The sequence below is a fragment of the Mesoplodon bidens genome (assembly GCF_964165515.1).
Source record: "Mesoplodon bidens genome assembly, chromosome: 2".
NCBI lineage: Eukaryota > Metazoa > Chordata > Mammalia > Artiodactyla > Ziphiidae > Mesoplodon > Mesoplodon bidens.
Genome location: NC_138177.1, coordinates 103,170,621 through 103,186,956, shown reverse-complemented (window position 1 = coordinate 103,186,956; position 16,336 = coordinate 103,170,621). Strand labels below are relative to the sequence as shown.

At 44.2% G+C, this 16,336-nt stretch overlaps 1 protein-coding gene across 1 annotated transcript in view; it reads right to left on the bottom strand.

Annotated features, from left to right (window-relative positions):
- The window catches only part of ABCA4 (ATP binding cassette subfamily A member 4), a gene marked incomplete at its 5' end in the record, with an annotated part of 129,497 nt that overhangs the window by 64,061 nt on the left and 49,100 nt on the right, over nucleotides 1-16,336 (bottom strand). The window contains 5 exons of the mRNA XM_081223844.1: nucleotides 935-1,139; nucleotides 3,005-3,226; nucleotides 6,519-6,741; nucleotides 9,006-9,182; nucleotides 9,837-10,042. Of these exons, the coding sequence (XP_081079970.1) occupies nucleotides 935-1,139; nucleotides 3,005-3,226; nucleotides 6,519-6,741; nucleotides 9,006-9,182; nucleotides 9,837-10,042 (1,033 nt within the window). The remainder of the gene's footprint in view (nucleotides 1-934; nucleotides 1,140-3,004; nucleotides 3,227-6,518; nucleotides 6,742-9,005; nucleotides 9,183-9,836; nucleotides 10,043-16,336) is intronic.

Sequence of the window (16,336 nt, the reverse complement as noted above, 5' to 3'; positions counted from 1 at the left end):
TGTCTTCTTTGGATAAATGTCTATTTAGGTCTTCTGCCCATTTTTTGATTGGGTTGTTTGTTTCTTGTTATTGAGTTGTACGACCTGTTTGTATGATTTGGAAATTAATCCCTTGCCAGTTGCATTGTTTGTAAGCATCTTCTCTCTGTAGGTTGTCTTTTTGTTTTGTTTATGGTTTCCTTTGCTGTGCAAAAGCTAATAAGTTTGATTAGGTCCCATTTGTTTGCTTTTGCCTTCATTTCTTTTGCCTTGGGAGACTAACCTAAGAAAACATTGCTATGGTTTATGTCAGAGAATGTCTTGCCTATACCCTTTTCTAGGAGTTTTATGGTATCATGTCTTATATTTAAGTCTTTAAGCCATCTTGAGTTTATTTTTGTGTATAGTGTGAGAGTGCATTCTAACTACACTGATTTACATGTGGCTCTCCAGCTTTCCCAAAACTACTTGCTGAAGAGACTGTCTTTTCTCCATTGTATATTCTTGCCTCCTTTGTCAAAGATTAATTGGCTGTTAAGTATGTGCTTTTATTTCTGGGCTCTCTATTCTGTTCCATTGATCCATATGTCTGTTTTTGCACCAGTACTGTGCTGTTTTGATTACTGTAGCTTTGTGGTATTGTCTGAAGTCTGGGAGCGTTATGCTTCCAGCTTTGTTCTTTTTCCTCAGGATTGCTTTGGCAATTCTGAGTCTTTTATGGTTCCATATAAATTTTAGGATTATTTGTTCTAGTTCTGTGAAAAATATCATGGGTAATTTGATAGGGATCACATTAAATCTGTATATTGCTTTGGGAAGTATGGCCATTTTAGCAACAGTAATTCTTCCAATTCAAAAGCATGGGATACTGGAATAAGATTTAGACTAGATGAAAAGGGGAGGCTGGGGATCTGAAGAACCTAATTACCTTTACCCTGTGGAGGGGGACACTTACCTGGAAATACCTGGTCAAGATACCAGGCAAGCAAGCCATACAGAGCAGCATCAATAAGCATCATCTTCATGGACATCAGAAAACTGAATTCATCCCCTTCCATGGGACTATTCCCAATATTGTTCCACTGTAGCCCCAGGCCTTGCTCTTCAAAGCGAGCCAGGTACTCAGTACCAAACCCAAATGCCACAGGAGACAGCAGGCTCTGCAGTGGGGCAAAAAGGGCATGAAAGATGAGCAGAGGGTCTTTTACCCAACCCAAAAGAATCTACAAGGTAGGAAGGAGGGCGAAAAGAGGATCCATGTTGTATCCAGGTGTAAGACCACCCCAGGGAGTGGGTAAGGCAGTCTTCCCACAGGAATATAATTCTGGGAATACCTTTCAGTCCTCAGGGACCCCCACCCAATACTCACTGGGCCACCTCTCACCTGTCCAATGGAACACAGTAGTGTACAGAAGACAAAACCACATAGCATAACACAGCAAAGGACCAAAGGTCTTCATGTTTATCTTCCTAACTTTCCCCCCTTCTTCCTACCTCTTTCTTAAGATCTTACAGTTTTTGGTAGAACAAAGAAGCTTACTTGAACTGCTTTGTGAGAATCCCATTAGAAGTGTCCATAAAGTCATCAGTGTTCTAGGGCAAGCTTGAGGGCTAGGCAGGGGATGGTCTCATGACCTCCTGAACTCTGTCAGCCAAAAAGCCCTCAGGTTACAGTGACTATCACCTTTTCCCATCTCCAGACTGGGGACAATCATTTTCTTAGGTTCTCCTTGGAGAGCCCAAGTAACTGAATAGGTGGCATACAGAAGGAAGTCTGAAGAGGAAGTTCCCCAGCCACATCCCCACAGGGGGTCCATTGCATGGCAGAAAGCACATAAGCACGTGTAGAGGGATGAGTTATTCCCACTTGCTCTGCTGGGTGACCTAGCTCTAGTTTGAAGGACCCACGGTGGTGTTCAGAGTGTCTCTCTGCAGAAGGAAGGGATTCTCTAGCTATATGTTCACAAAAACCATTAAAAAAAAATCTCAGCCCAGCCCTGGTCCACAGAGCTTCCAGAACTATAGCTTCCTGGTAGACCCACACACAAGAAACTAGTTGTGGCTTCAAAGTACCAACTGCCTATGCAGTATACCAAGATAGCCCAGCTCTGCCTACAGGCTGAGTCATAAGGATTTCTTTCCCTTTGTGATCATGCTGGAAAATTGGGTGCCATAAATGACAGCAATTAATTCTTATTTAACATGAGAAATAAAAGGCAGATGCCCTGGCAACACTAGAGCCAAATAAGCTTGAGTCGTGAGAACAAGTTTGACTTAGATTTTCCCCAATGAGAAGCTGGTGGTAGTCCTTTCTCAACTGCATTGTACAACGAAGTACAGATAGGGAGATTCTGGAGGACAAGGAAATTTTCACCCTACAGGGCTTAGAAGCTATTTAGCCTGGTTAATGAGAGGGTGTAAATAGATCATTTGAAAACAATTAGAGAAAAAGATAGTGTTGTTTGGGCATTGTGAAGAGGTCTCTCAGGCAATCCAGCGTCAATTTCCAGAGACCTCTCTTGGCAAGAGGGCCTGACTGGCTCATTTTGGCACCCCTCTCTGAGTGCACTGGTAGAACATGACAAAGACACTGTAGAGCTGCTCTGATTCAAATTCTTTTGGAGAGAAACAAAAACTTTTAATTTACGGAAACATTTTTCTGGACAGAATAGTTAGGGGGCAAGCTCCCTCCCTTATGAATCTTCTCAAATGTTAGGAAAAAAAACCTGAGTGAAATGGGCCCAGTTGTTCTCCTCTTATGGATACACAAAGGGACCCATGAGTTGAACTGGTTTTCAATTACTTCCCAGGGCAGACTAATCAAGCAGATTTGGTGAGGAGGAACTCTTAGGTTGCTCAGGGTGAAGAATGCTCCCACTTTTGTACCTGTGCCTTCAAACCTTGTGTTCCTTTGTGCCAAAAGGCAAAGTGGATCCCCTCAAAGGGTGAGCCAGTCCTCTCAGACTGCTACATACCCCTCAGATGGAATGCATCATATTCTAGGTGTAAGCCCAGGGTCCCTTACCACAGCCAGCTTCAGGTCGGCCGTCATTCGGTCCTGCCAAGCAAAGCAGAGAATGTGTGGCAGGTAGAGGGTGAAGTAGATGATACCACTACAGGCTGCTGCCAGGCTGGCCCTGGAGAAGAAGGTGCTGAGCAGGAAGCACTGCATGATTGTAGCAGTGGAGAAAGCCAACAGGAACAGGAAGAGGATGAATGGATTGCTATAATGCAGGATCCTTCCATGCTGAAACGAAAGAGACCACTTGAGTCAGTAATTTCCACCCACATCCAGGGGCACCACCCCTCTCAGGAGTGACCTCTGTGCTGTGATTCTGGGGCCTTCAGAAGCCCTCTGCCCCAAAGGGATCTCTCCCATCAGCCTGTTGTTGGTATCCAAATTTCCACATTTAAGACTCAATGTGTTGAGTTCCTTTAATTCTAATTATGTCATTTTTCCCCAGGAGGGTAACATATTAAGCTACCTATCAGTACTGAGTAATTATTATGTGTTCACTAAGGAAATCCTTGGGAAGGGGATAGTGTGGAGAAATAAGCCTAGAGCAGGGGAGGAAGATATGCAGAGGGGGTCTTGGAGCATCAGTAGCTCCTGGGATATACTGAGTAGATGAGGAACAAAAGAGGGAGGTGGGAGACCATCCAACAAGCTTTAACATTTTGCCTGGGGCCTGGCCTGCTAACTTAATCATTTATATTGGGTTGGCCAAAAATTTCGTTTGGGTTTTTCCGAAACATCTTACGGAAAAACCCAAACGAAATTTTTGGCCAACCCAATACTTATATTCTGAGATTTGCCTCTCATATAGGTAAAAATATCAGTAGTTAATCCACATCACTTGGAAGTGGATTAATCCTCCAGACCCATAATATCATACAAATACATTTCATAGAACCTGTGGGCAATATTCAATATCTTTCATGTTAACTAGTGGGTCAATCACTTTGGCTATGCAGAAAATAGGACCAAACTAGGTATTTTTAATAAGTGAGCTGCTGTCCAGTTACATTAGAGGATAAATTGAGATGTTCAAATTTATTAGGCCTTCTTGGTTCTCTTTTGCTATAGGCTTCCTATAGGATTTTGACCTATGAGATATCCTCCTATGAGGATTTTTACCCTTTGCACATAACTCCAAATTCATATAGATCATCCTGTTCTTTTCTTGGGAACATAAAGGTACAAACTGGTTCACCTCTTGAATTGGTTCTGATTAATTGGTAGTGGTGACCCGAATCACTGGGCTTCTCTCAGTAGAAAAGAGAGACCAAGTAGCAATATATATAATGGGCATGTAAGATTTGAGTAGAAAAAATGTGCCACTTATCTCCTGCTGCTACCGCTGCTTCTTCATTCATGCTGTCACGCCTGCCAGGTACTGACAGAACAGACTGAAAAATGGAATAAAACAAATGGCAAAGGAGGTGGAAGAGAGCCACGCTTAACTAGAAGCAAACTTTGAGGAAATCTAAATAAAAGTCAAGGTTAAGACTCAGGGTTCCTGATTTTGTGTGAAAGTGCTCTCCACATTACCCTGGGAAGCTCACTCCTCATCCTTAATCACATGCAACTCAATAAAAGCAAGACCTTGACTGAACATGTGGCTTTTGGCTGGAAGAACTTTAAGGTTATTGTTACTCTCAGAAGAATGAAATTAATTTCTTATCTCAGCTCAAAGCAAAGTCCTACAACCTTCTAAGCTATATAATTTCTCATTGACTTCAGGCAGATATGAAAGTCATTTGGCTGACCCAACAATTTCACTGGCCTTGTCTTCTTCTAATGACCACTTTTCTTTTTTGTTCTTAACAGCTTGAATAACAATGGAACCTTTCCATTGTCTCAGCTTCCAGCTTCTTTCCTGCATAGTTGAGGTGGGAAGGAACGACAGGGGAAAGATGAGAGCGTCATTCAAAGGAAAATCCTATTTTGTTGTGGAAAGCTGTGTTTCCGCCATCACTGGAAACTGGAACAATGTCCTGGTTCCCACAAGGAGAAACCCCTTTGTGCAAGAAACTCTTAGTAAACATTCTTTACCTCACGTCCTAAAAGCTTTGAAGTCCTAATGTCCATTCTTAGGAAGGCAAATCTCAATGCCACTTATTAGCAACAAGTCTCAGGGCCACTGCAAGATGTCGTGCATGTTTATGAGTTTTGCATAAGTCAGTTGTTCATGCATTTTGACTCCTTTAATTCTGAGGACACAAAATGTCTTAGTAGTGGGGAAAGGAGTAGACTGAAGGATGGGAAGGAACAAGGGACCCCTAGAGGAAGACAAGTTTCTCAGCTTCTCCCCTCATCTCTGGAACTCTAGGACCCTTTGTGTATTTAAAGCTACATTTGGGTCTGGTCAGATTGAGCAGACTGACCTCTACATCAGCATTGGTTTTGATAAGGCTCTAGCACAGGGTTTGGCTAAGGCCACAGCTCACTGAATCTCAGTGCAACACTTAAACTAAAACCATTCAGACTTAGTACATTTTACTGCAAAGAGAAGGGGCAGGATTTGGTTTAACTGGATATGTGTTGGTTGGACAGGATGTGTGATGGAACATTCTTGGATCAGGTAGGCACCAGGTATCATCCAGCATAACAAAGGACACAGCCAGAATCTGTGCATCAGCACATATATTGCTTAGTGCAAGGAACTCTTAATATCATCATGGTAAAGAGGCAGAACAAGCTTGATGACACTATATCAGAAGATTGCAAAGCTTGAAGTCTAAGGCTTATACTAAATCCCATCAAATAAATATAAAAAGTTACCTAAATTTATGTTCCATCATTCAACAAGTACAAAAGATCATCTACTGCGGAGGAGTTAAACATGAAGCACAGCAGTGTGTTATGAAATAATGTTTTATTTACAAGTCTAACTTGCAAGGGAGCTGCAAGTTTGCAGAGGATGGACCTATGCATGCTATCTGCGCCTATAAAATTCCTGTCACTGAGAAAGGATGGACTCCAAATTCCACCCTTTAAAACAGAGAGGTCTTAGAGATTTTGTAGGCAGCAGAATGTTCTTTGGTCAAGCCATGAATGGTGTGACCATGATGGTAATTGATAAACATTCCAGATCTCCTCTCCTAATACACTGAAAAGGCTCTCCACATTCCCACCCCAGCTGGTGGTTGGGACAGTAATCCCAAGAAAACATTCCTCGGATTCATTTCTTCTGTATTTGAAAAGAGAGAACGCTTTGCACATACAGTCTCCCTGTGCTGGGCTCTGCTAACAGCAGCTTTTCCAGATAGTCCACGTAATGGGGTTGGATAATCTATGTAGATTGTGGTTCCCCAGGCAGGAAGTGGGAGCAGGGAAGATGCTGTGATGCAGTGGCTCTTTGGGGAAGACTCTGTCTCTCTGAGTGTCTTCCACCTTGGCTGAAATGGCCAGAAGCTACATGTCATGCTATCTTTGGTGGCCAGATGACAAATCTAGGCACAAGTTCATTAACAGGAAGAAAAGTGGGAGGAATAAAATTATTCAAGGTTTTCTGAACCTTCTCCATCTGGCTTACCGTGATGAATATCGTCAGGAGACAGATGCTCATCGACATGATAGAGAAGCTGTCCAGGAACCAGGTACACCAAATCACTGTGTTGGAGACACCCTGATTTTTCAAGGTCTCCTTCAGTCTCAACTCCTTCTCCAAGACGATGCTCTTTACAGTCATGGAGACAGAGTAGATCCAGGCCAGCACCATGAAGATAGGGAAACAGCGGTTCAGGATGATCATAAAACTAAAGCAAGAGGAGAGAAGCAGAATAGTAGATTGCCTTGTACCTGGTGGAGGTGGAGTAAATGTTAGTTGAATGAATATGTTGAGAACAAAGCCCAGGTGGAGGGAAAGGCAGAAAAATCTCCACCGGGCACTCAATGGACTTGACTCTTTTAATATATTGCACTTTGCCCCCAAGGATTACTTTTTTTTTTTTTTTTTTTTTTTTTTTTGCTGTACGCGGGCCTCTCACTGCTGTGGCCTCTCCCGTTGCGGAGCACAGGCTCCGGACACACAGGCTCCGCGGCCATGGCTCGCGGGCCCAGCCGCTCCGCGGCATGTGGGATCTTCCGGGATAGGGGCACGAACCCGTGTCCCCTGCATCGGCAGGCGGACTCTCAACCACTGCGCCACCAGGGAAGCCCAGGATTACTTTTTCTTTAGAGCAAGACTGTAGCCTTTTGGTTAGTCCAGATGAAAACTCTGTGAGTAAAATGTGTAAATAAAGTTGTACTACGTATGTTACACAGTATAGATGTTCTTTATAAGATCTCAGGCAGCTTTTTGGTTAGTCCAGATGAGGGCTCTGTAAGTGAAATGTGTAAATAAAATCATACTATGTATGTTACATAGTATAGAGCTTCTTGTAAGATCTCCCAGGAAAGGATTGCAGACTTGATGATGTGGGATGTGACTGGAATAGGTAGATACATGCTAACTGACACTGAAGTCCAAGAAGGTGGACAAAGGGAACTGGTGGTGGTGAGATCAATAACTGGGCTCCCCAAGGGGTCAGCTAGTCAAGCACTGTCTACCCATGAGGATCAAACCCCAGTTATACAGGAAGAGGCACAAAATAACTAATCAGTATGGCACTTTCAGAAGGCAACTGACCCAGCAACAAATCAATCAGTGATTCAATAGTCATTGACTCCACCAGCCTACTGGTGGAGTACATCCATGGGTATTCATTCCAGCAAGCAAGGCAGAGTTGATATTCTGGAATTACTCTACTGTGAACTTTACATATGTTTTCCCTGTGCTTGATGTGCTAGTAAAAGCCCTTGAGATTATTATTTCTTGAAAACTGTTGCGTGTCACAGGAAGGGCCCAATTCCAGCGTGGGAGGGTTTCACTCAAGATGGCCCTAGGGAGAGAACCATAAATTCATAACGCCTGCCCTTCTGGGACCTGCCACCAGAGGGCTCTCCCACATTGAATGGCCAGAATCCCTACCGCCTCCTCACTGTTTACCCCACTTCCTTGCCGGTTACTCCTATTCTGATCTTAGAAGTAGAGCTGGGCTTTTGCCCCGGCTCCATTTCCCATCTCTGCCTATTGTCCAAACTTAAAATGACTGCAGAACAGCCCCTGTTATCTCTTTTAGTCTTCTGTAGAGCTGAAGGAGAACTGATTGGACTGAGGTGTTACACCCATACTGGGCTTTATTTTACTACCTTGCCAGCTGGCAATTTGACTCTTCCTTTTATAGGCTGTGCACGTTTATCTCCTCCCTGATCCCCGCAAACCCACACGTACACTGTGGTGAACTTCCCAGTTTTCTTCTAGGAGTTGAATCCCTAAGCCAACTGCAGATCTCTGCTGCTGTCCTTGGGAGCATTTCTGCCCCATCCACCATAGTAAATGAGCCCCCCCCCCAGCCCCTTCTCCCTCTTTGTCCCTCCCTCTACCACCCCCCAAATGCATGTTCAGAAAACAGTGGGCTACTTGCTTAGTTTGCTACTGGCCAGCAAATGTACAGGCCTGGGGATGGGGGTGGGCAGGCAGGGAGGGCCCAAGCTCATCCAACACATCCCTCTACCTTTTCATTAAGCATACATCATGAGAATGTTAATTAGGGAAGGAGCTGCATTATTCCAAGGCTCCTAGGAACCGGACCTACTTGTGATGCAGAGTCCTAATTTGCTCTTTTGGCAGTCACAGGGCAAACACTCTGACCTGAACCCTTCCACATACCAAACATACTACGTAGTGGAAATTTTAAAAGCCTTTGTCCCCTCCCCCAACCTCACTTCCCCTGCTTTAATTTTCACCTTCCCTTTTCCTCCCACAACACCAGCTCCTTTCTCCCACTTGTCCATGTGACCCTGCCTGGAGCCGAGGAGAAGCAGGCTTCTTAATCAGAGCTCCATTCTCCCCGAGCCGGCCCCACGCCCCAGGATTTTTTCCTCCAAAGTGACTGAAGCCTGGGGAGCACCTCCACCTCATCTCACCCCAGCAACCAGATCAGCTTGTCCTGGAGGGGGACTGGGACCTCAGACTCACGAGTCATCCACAAAGCAGGGGTAAGGCATCTGCTGGAGGTAGATTCCAACTGGAACCTCAGCCTGGGCCTGACTCCTTGTGATCCCCTGTTCAACCATGTCCTGCAGATAGGCAAACCCGCCCCAGATGTATCGGAAGTCTTCCACAGGATCAGCTCTGGGGCCAGAATCCCAGTACCTAAGAAGAAACCGGAGAGAGGGACAAAGGATGGCAATGGGAATGGACAGCTCACTCACTGGTCATAAGCACGAGGGGACTCCGTATTCACTCTCCCAAAACTTTCCCCTGAACTTTTCCACACTATCTGATTCTATTTTCCAGTTCACAGGTTAAATCCCAATTATGAACATTAGCCACAGCACGATTTGTAATTGCTTTCATTCAAGTACTCTAATTTGAGCTTTACAAAATATCTTACTTCCTCTGATTTAACTTAATTTAATTGATTTACAGGCTGAGTCCAGTCTCAATCCCCTACTCTGTACCAAACCTAATTTCCCAGTGACTTTGGTGGAACCTCATTTGCAGAATCTCTATGTGAAGATAACTCAGTACCTAGAGGTTTTCACCTCCAAATTGCACAAAGGCCAGCCAGGGACAAGTTCTGAGTTGAGGGGGTAAAGACAGGGTAGCTGAACTCTCCTGGTCCCACCAACTAGCAGGATGTACTGTCTAGCTTAGTTCTTTGATACCAAAGTGCTTCTGTGCCTTTCTGAGTAACCTTTCTGCCCCTGAAGGAGACGGGTGGCCTGAGCCCATAGGAGCCCCCTTTCCTTGCCTCATACATCACTGGGGGTGCCCAGGTCCTTCTGAGATCTCCTGAAACATCACCTGTCTTTGATCTTATTGGTTTTCTCCACCACATCTATGTCCATTCGGATCTTGTACTTCACATGGGGTGGTAGGGAGCTGGTCCAGGGATACATGTCAGGAAATACCACACCAGCCCAGAACCTGTTTTCCTCCAGCAGAGACAGGGCTCGTTGGGTGAGTTGAAATTCATCATCATAGCTTTCAAACTTATCCAGGATCAAGCACTGCGGATAATCACAAAGGTTGAGAGAGTTTGAGGAGCACCACCTGCAAAGACTCAAGGGCAAAAAAAATGGCAGAGGATCAGGGCTGCCGCCCCAGGGGATGGGTCAAAAGCAAGGAGACCTATAAACTTACTGTTTGCTTAACTCCGGGGTCTGGTGTCAAGTTTTCAATGTGTCTAGATTTGGGGGTGAAAGGGGGCTTAGGAACGCTGACTTGCTCTCATCCCTGCAGATTTAGTGAGGACCGCACTATCGGGCTGTCCAAGTATGCAAGTCGTCAAAATGACAAAAATACTCCCAGCTCTCACTCCCCAGCATGGGGAGTCGAGGGAGTGGGGTCACATCAGATACAAGCTGCTTTGAAGATCAGAAAGCCTGCTAATAAAAGAGTTTTAAAGAGAGAGAGAAACAGTCCCAGCGGTAAACCTTCCTGCCTCTCTGCAAACACGCAAGGATGGCCAGCTGAGGCAAGAACAAGGAGGAAGAAAGAAAATAACAGAAAGCCGAAGTGATTTCATCAGGGAAATCATTTCCAGTTACAATTTTATGACAGGTAATGAGGATGGAGGAGGAATTTCCTAACACATCTTTTTTTTTATTTTCTCCCCCGGAAGAGAAAAAAATCATTACCCAGGAAAGAGCAAAACTAAGAATTTCTTTTAATTTGAATATTGGGAGTTGTCCACTTTTACAGATTTGTTAAAGCATTGTAGTGTACTTGGATGTGTTTTATCCTTAACCTCCTGTTTCTATAATACACTGGGGTTATTGTGCAATGTTTCTTTCTTAGAATGTAACTCACAAGAGGTCAGCTGGCCTTGTCTTGATTAATCTGTTCATGGAATACTTACTGAGAGCCTGCAAGGTGCCAGAGCCTGCTTGGCTCCAGGGATACAAGGAGGAAAGATAAAATCTCTTACTAAAAGAAACTCCAGACCTCATGAGGGAGAGGGTTGGAGTAAACCAACAATCAGAATGCAGAATGATCAGGTTCTGGAGAAAGCAAGCCTAGAGTAGTCTAGTAGCCCAGTGGAGGGGTGGGGGGTGTCCCAGAGGGCTGCCTGGAGGAAGAGACTCCTGAGCAGGATGAGAATAAGCAGGAATTAGCCAAGGGAAGAAAGCAAGGGAAAGGTCAGCTCAGGCACAGGGAATAGCTCGCAGGGTTTCTGGAGACCTGCAAGAATAGAATAGTGGTTCCCTGCCTTGGCTGTGCTTTAGAACCACCACGGAGCTTTAAAAAGACAAGTATACTCAAGTCCCACCCCAAACAATGAAATCAGATTCTCAAGAGGCAGGGCCAAGGCATCAGCATTTTGTCAAACACTCCCCAGCTTGTGCCAATGTACAGAGAAGAACGTAGGTGAGCAGAGATGAGAGGTAAGAGATGTGTACTAAGAAGGCAGGTGGGGACCAGGTCAGTTGCCCTGCTGGGTTTGCAGGGTGAACAGCCAACTGAGAGGTTTCAAGGGATGCAGGGCTTTCCATGCTAAAATCAGGAGTTTTCTGGCAAACCCTAAAAAGCCACAAGAAACCACTGTAGGGTTTTAAGCAGAGGCATGACATATGAGATCAGACCATGTTTCTGAAAGATCACTGGTGGTGGGAAGGGGGAGCACGAAGTCTGGTTGGAAGGCTGTTGATGTAACACAGGCTTAAAGGAACATATTAACTCTCTCACAGAGCCTGTGAGTTACCTGGAATCCTCATTTTATTGAAGAGGAGACCTACCAGAGGTCACACAGCTAGACGGTGGCAGAGCCTGCATTCTCTCCCCATTTTTCAACTCCAGGCCCAGACTTCTTCCCACACCAGGAGCCACAGGCAAAGCCTGATCCACAGTCTCTCCATGTGCTCATGACTGTCTTGCAAAGTAAGAGAGCACAGCTATTACTTATCTCTCTCTCTATTTTAAAATAATCTGTCTCTCTCTTCTTTTAAATCAGTTTGTCGAGTTTAGGACTGCATATATAGAGTTTCAGTATTGACAAACAGAGTGAACTTGAAATTAAATTTCTAAAATAATCATGAAAGTTCTTGGGGAGATGGAAATTCTCTGCAGTTTCTTTTAGCTGTAACACACACACACACACACACACACACAGAGTATTCTACCAATTCCCTCATAGCATCACAGGGCACTTGGACAGACAGAGTCATAGAGAGGTCTTACAGTCTGATGTGCTTGCTTACTGATGAGGAAACTGGCATCTTAGGGCCTTGCCCCAGGTCAATATAGGTCAGAAGCAGAATATGAATCCATGTTTTCAAGTGTCAAGCCTGAAGGGTACTGCTGTTCCTTCACATTGCTCTAAGAGTAAGCCATACTCCAACTACAAAGTCGGAGCAACAGAATTCCTAAACAAGATCTCTTGCCCCTGTCCAGTAGGTCAGCACCGTCCAGTAGAACTTTCTGCAATGATGGAAACGTTCTATTTCTGCCCTATCCAACATGGTAGCCAGTAACCACATATGGCTATTGAGTACTTGAAATGTAGCTAGTGCATCTGAGGCACTGATTTTTTCACTTTATTTAAATTTAAATAGCGACATGTGGTTACTGCATTGGTTAGCACAGCTCTAGAGACATTAAGTTCCCGGAGGTCAGGGCCCATGTCTTATTCATTAGGTCTCTGGAACAGTATTTCCTCATGAAAGGGACTCAATAAGTGTCTACTGAATTGAATTAATTCAAATTTAGAAGTCCCAAATGCTGCAAGAAATAGAACTTTACTACTGTGTGTTTTGAACATAATCCTGTGCACCCAAAATCAGGTGGTAAACTAGGAGAAATTAGTGAAAGGTGAATTTTGGATATCATGTTAATAAGAGTATAACTCTCAGTGAAGCAAAAAAGCTAATAAAAACAAACACATTTTAATAATGTGACTTTCCGAGCAATCTAGCCCATTCTCTTTGAACTCTCCTTTCATGTCTTAAAGGGAAATCTATACTGGAATAAGCGCTGATGTTTTCAGTGATATCGTTGAGTCCTGCAATGACGTGGGCTCCATCCTGCCTCTTTTATCAGGCAGCTGATTCACAGTCATGTTTCCTGTTGCATCCCCCTAGACTGGTACCCTGATACTCTCTGGAAAAACAAAACCAAAAGGTTCTCAAACACTCATTTTTACCCTGAAACGTCTGACCCATTTTCAAAGTTGAATTATCATCTTTGGAAAGATGGTACAGGGTAGTGTTTGAATGCCATCCCCACTCTGCTGTTTCCTAACTGTGTGGCCTCTCTTTCCCTATCTGAGAACTGGAGATACGCCTACCTCACAGGTGTGTTCTAAGGATCACATGAACTTGTTTGGGAAGGGCCAGCCAGTGCTGCCTGGTAAGAATAAAAGTTGATGCTTACTGCAGGCTCACAATATGACCAAAACTGGTCCAAGGGCTTTGCTTATATTAACCCCTTGAATCATCACAACCACTTTATGATTATCACTCCAAGCTCTCTTAAGAGGCATGATGAGCAAACTTCCTCTGGAGACAGCCTGTGCTTTAACCATGTAGGATACTAAACTATTTCACAAGTAATGAGGACTTGATGAATACCATTTTTATTACTGTTTTTGCAAAATATCTTGAAAATCAAAAGAGTCTAGTGGCTTTTAAGCCCCTGCCAGATTACCTTTCATTTATGACAGCTGTTTGTCTGGGGAAGAAGGCAGTTATTTTTTAAAAACAATATGGCTGGGAACATAACCCATCCCAAGCTGATCTATAGCAACTCATCTAGTTAGAACAATGCTACGGACAGAAGCCAAAGCTCTGTGTCCACCTGGGCAATGGAGGGTGGCAGTGGGGTGGGTCCTAAGCCACTGGTGTTCACTAGCTTGCTCATTGGCCCTTAGGTGAAAGTCAGACAACTCTACCAGAGGAGGGTCTTATGAAGCTAATCCAGAATATCTTCCTGAGGTCAAGGCAGAGCAATTGCAGATTTGGACATGAGTCAGAAGTCCCTGGGTCATCCACTGAGGTATGACTCATGATGTACCCTTGCATTCTCACAGGGAGGCCACCTGCCTAACAGCAAATGACCTCGTTCCCTTTTGGTACTTGCTCTGGTCCCTGAAGTTAACATCTTGGCTAATGAGCATGTATATTGATGAGAGTGTGTTTGGGAGGCAATGATGATTGACTAAACCCTTAACCAAGGTTATGGATTTTGACATATCTGGTGTGGTCTGATTAGCTTGTAAGTTAACACATAGTAGGTTCTAATGAGACTGAAGCCACAGAATCTGTTTATAAAAGCTATTTGGTTCTACACAGAGAGAAACTGTGTGACCATGGATGTTAGGGAAGAATACTGTAGGTACGTTAAGTAATGGCTAGTGTAAGAGGCTCAGCATAAAAATAGCACCAGTACTGGGAAAAAGATTCAAAGGGCATCTTCACTGATTAAAAATTCATTGTCTCACGGCTTCAGAGGCAGATTCTGGGCAAATTTTGCAAGCAGAATTCAGAATCTCAAAGAGAATTGTTATAATGCCCTGTGATAGCCAAGGGCAGTAAAGCAAGAGAAGAGGTTTCCTTGTTTCCTTCCGTTCCCAACTACTGTGGCCAAAATCTGGGTGGCAGGACCACTGCCATTTGAAGCCCACACATATCCTACAATTCCTTGTTTGTTGTTTTGCTGATACTCACCAGGAACCAGAGTGCACCCTGGCGGAAGAGGTGTGGCTGTCTCCAGGGCAGGCAGCTGCGTTTAAGACCTCTGGAGAATGCAGTCACTTGTTTACACAGCTAAATCAAACACTACCTTGGGAGAAGAAGCTACAGTAGCAGCAGGCTTCCTTCTTCAACTGTGACCCCTCCAGCTCTAATTCAAATACATTAAGTAATAGATAAATTATCTATTAAGTGGGAAAGGATGTCCAGTGGAGGCAAAGAGAGAAAGAATCTCTTTTTCTGCTTGAACCTGATAATCAAAGGGGATTGGTACTCTTTGCTGACACAGTACTTTGACTAATACACCCAGGACGTGTGAGGGATGAGTCTTCAGGGATAAGAAAAGCACTACACCCTGAGAGACACTGCCTCTACAATCCTGCCTCTTAGGAATTTGACTTCCACACTCAAGCTGAGAACAAAGTGGCTGATGAATGCCAACTGAGGTCTCAAGTGGTCCCGCTGGTGGACCTGGAGACACGTGGGGTTCCTTCTGGAAAATGCCAGTGGATGTGGGCAAACATCCCAGAATGAATTTCCTGGCATATCTAGACCATAACACTCAAGATTTGTTTCCCAACACATGGAAAAAGCCACTGGATAAAATAGTTTCGGGCTGGTTGAGTTGGTTGAGTTGGTGAGGTAGAGGCCAAAGGCGTTGCCATACATTTTATCTAACACACCGGGCACTGTAAACAGACATGTGAAATGTTCAACCACAAAGAGTGAGGAAATGCACCATGACAGGAAAACAAAGGGATAGGAAATGCACAGCTGTTAAAAAATGTCCGTTTCTAAAATAAATAAATACAATAATGAAACAAATAAAAAGGTCAGGTTGGAGCATGAAGACTCACACTAGGACAAAGCCACCGGGTGATGCTTCCTGTGTAGTTAGGTCCAAGGAAAGACAGAATAGCCTGGCTGACAACGGCAGGGGATTTTAGCTCTCAAAGCTTTCTTGTTTAACCATTCCAACAATTTTGGGAGGTGAGTGTTACCATATTAAAAATATTTAATAATCAGCAGAGCTGGGCACTGACCATTGAAGGGATGTGTCAGTCACAAACACCCAGTCCAGCCACACTGGTGAACACTGCCCTGGCCGTAGCTTCACTTATCATCCTTATTTTTCAGGCAGGGGAACAGCGATATCACCCGAAATCACAGAGCTGGTACATCATGGCAAGACTGGGGTTTCAGAAAGATCTCACTGGAGGCAGTCTGGGAGCTGAACAGAAGCAGTGAGAGACCAGAGGCCCAGAGACCAGCTAGGGGAGATGGTACAGGCCCTAGTAAACAGAGGCCATACATGGAGAGGGTGAGGAAGGGGAATTTCGGAGATAATTTGGAAGATATCTGATAGTCCTTGGAGGATTTGTGACATTTTGACTTTGGATTTGTGTAACTTGTTTCTCCTCCATTAGATTGAATTCTAGCAGCTCCTTGAGATACCACTACTAAGGACTTATTTAATGACAAGCTGATCTCTCTCAATAGAATGTGAGCTTCTAGGGGTCAGGGATTAATTGTATTTATTCAGAGGTAGGTAGTTCAATTCATGTGAATATATGAATGATTGAATGAGCTCAGATCTCTTTGGTTTCCTACTCTAAA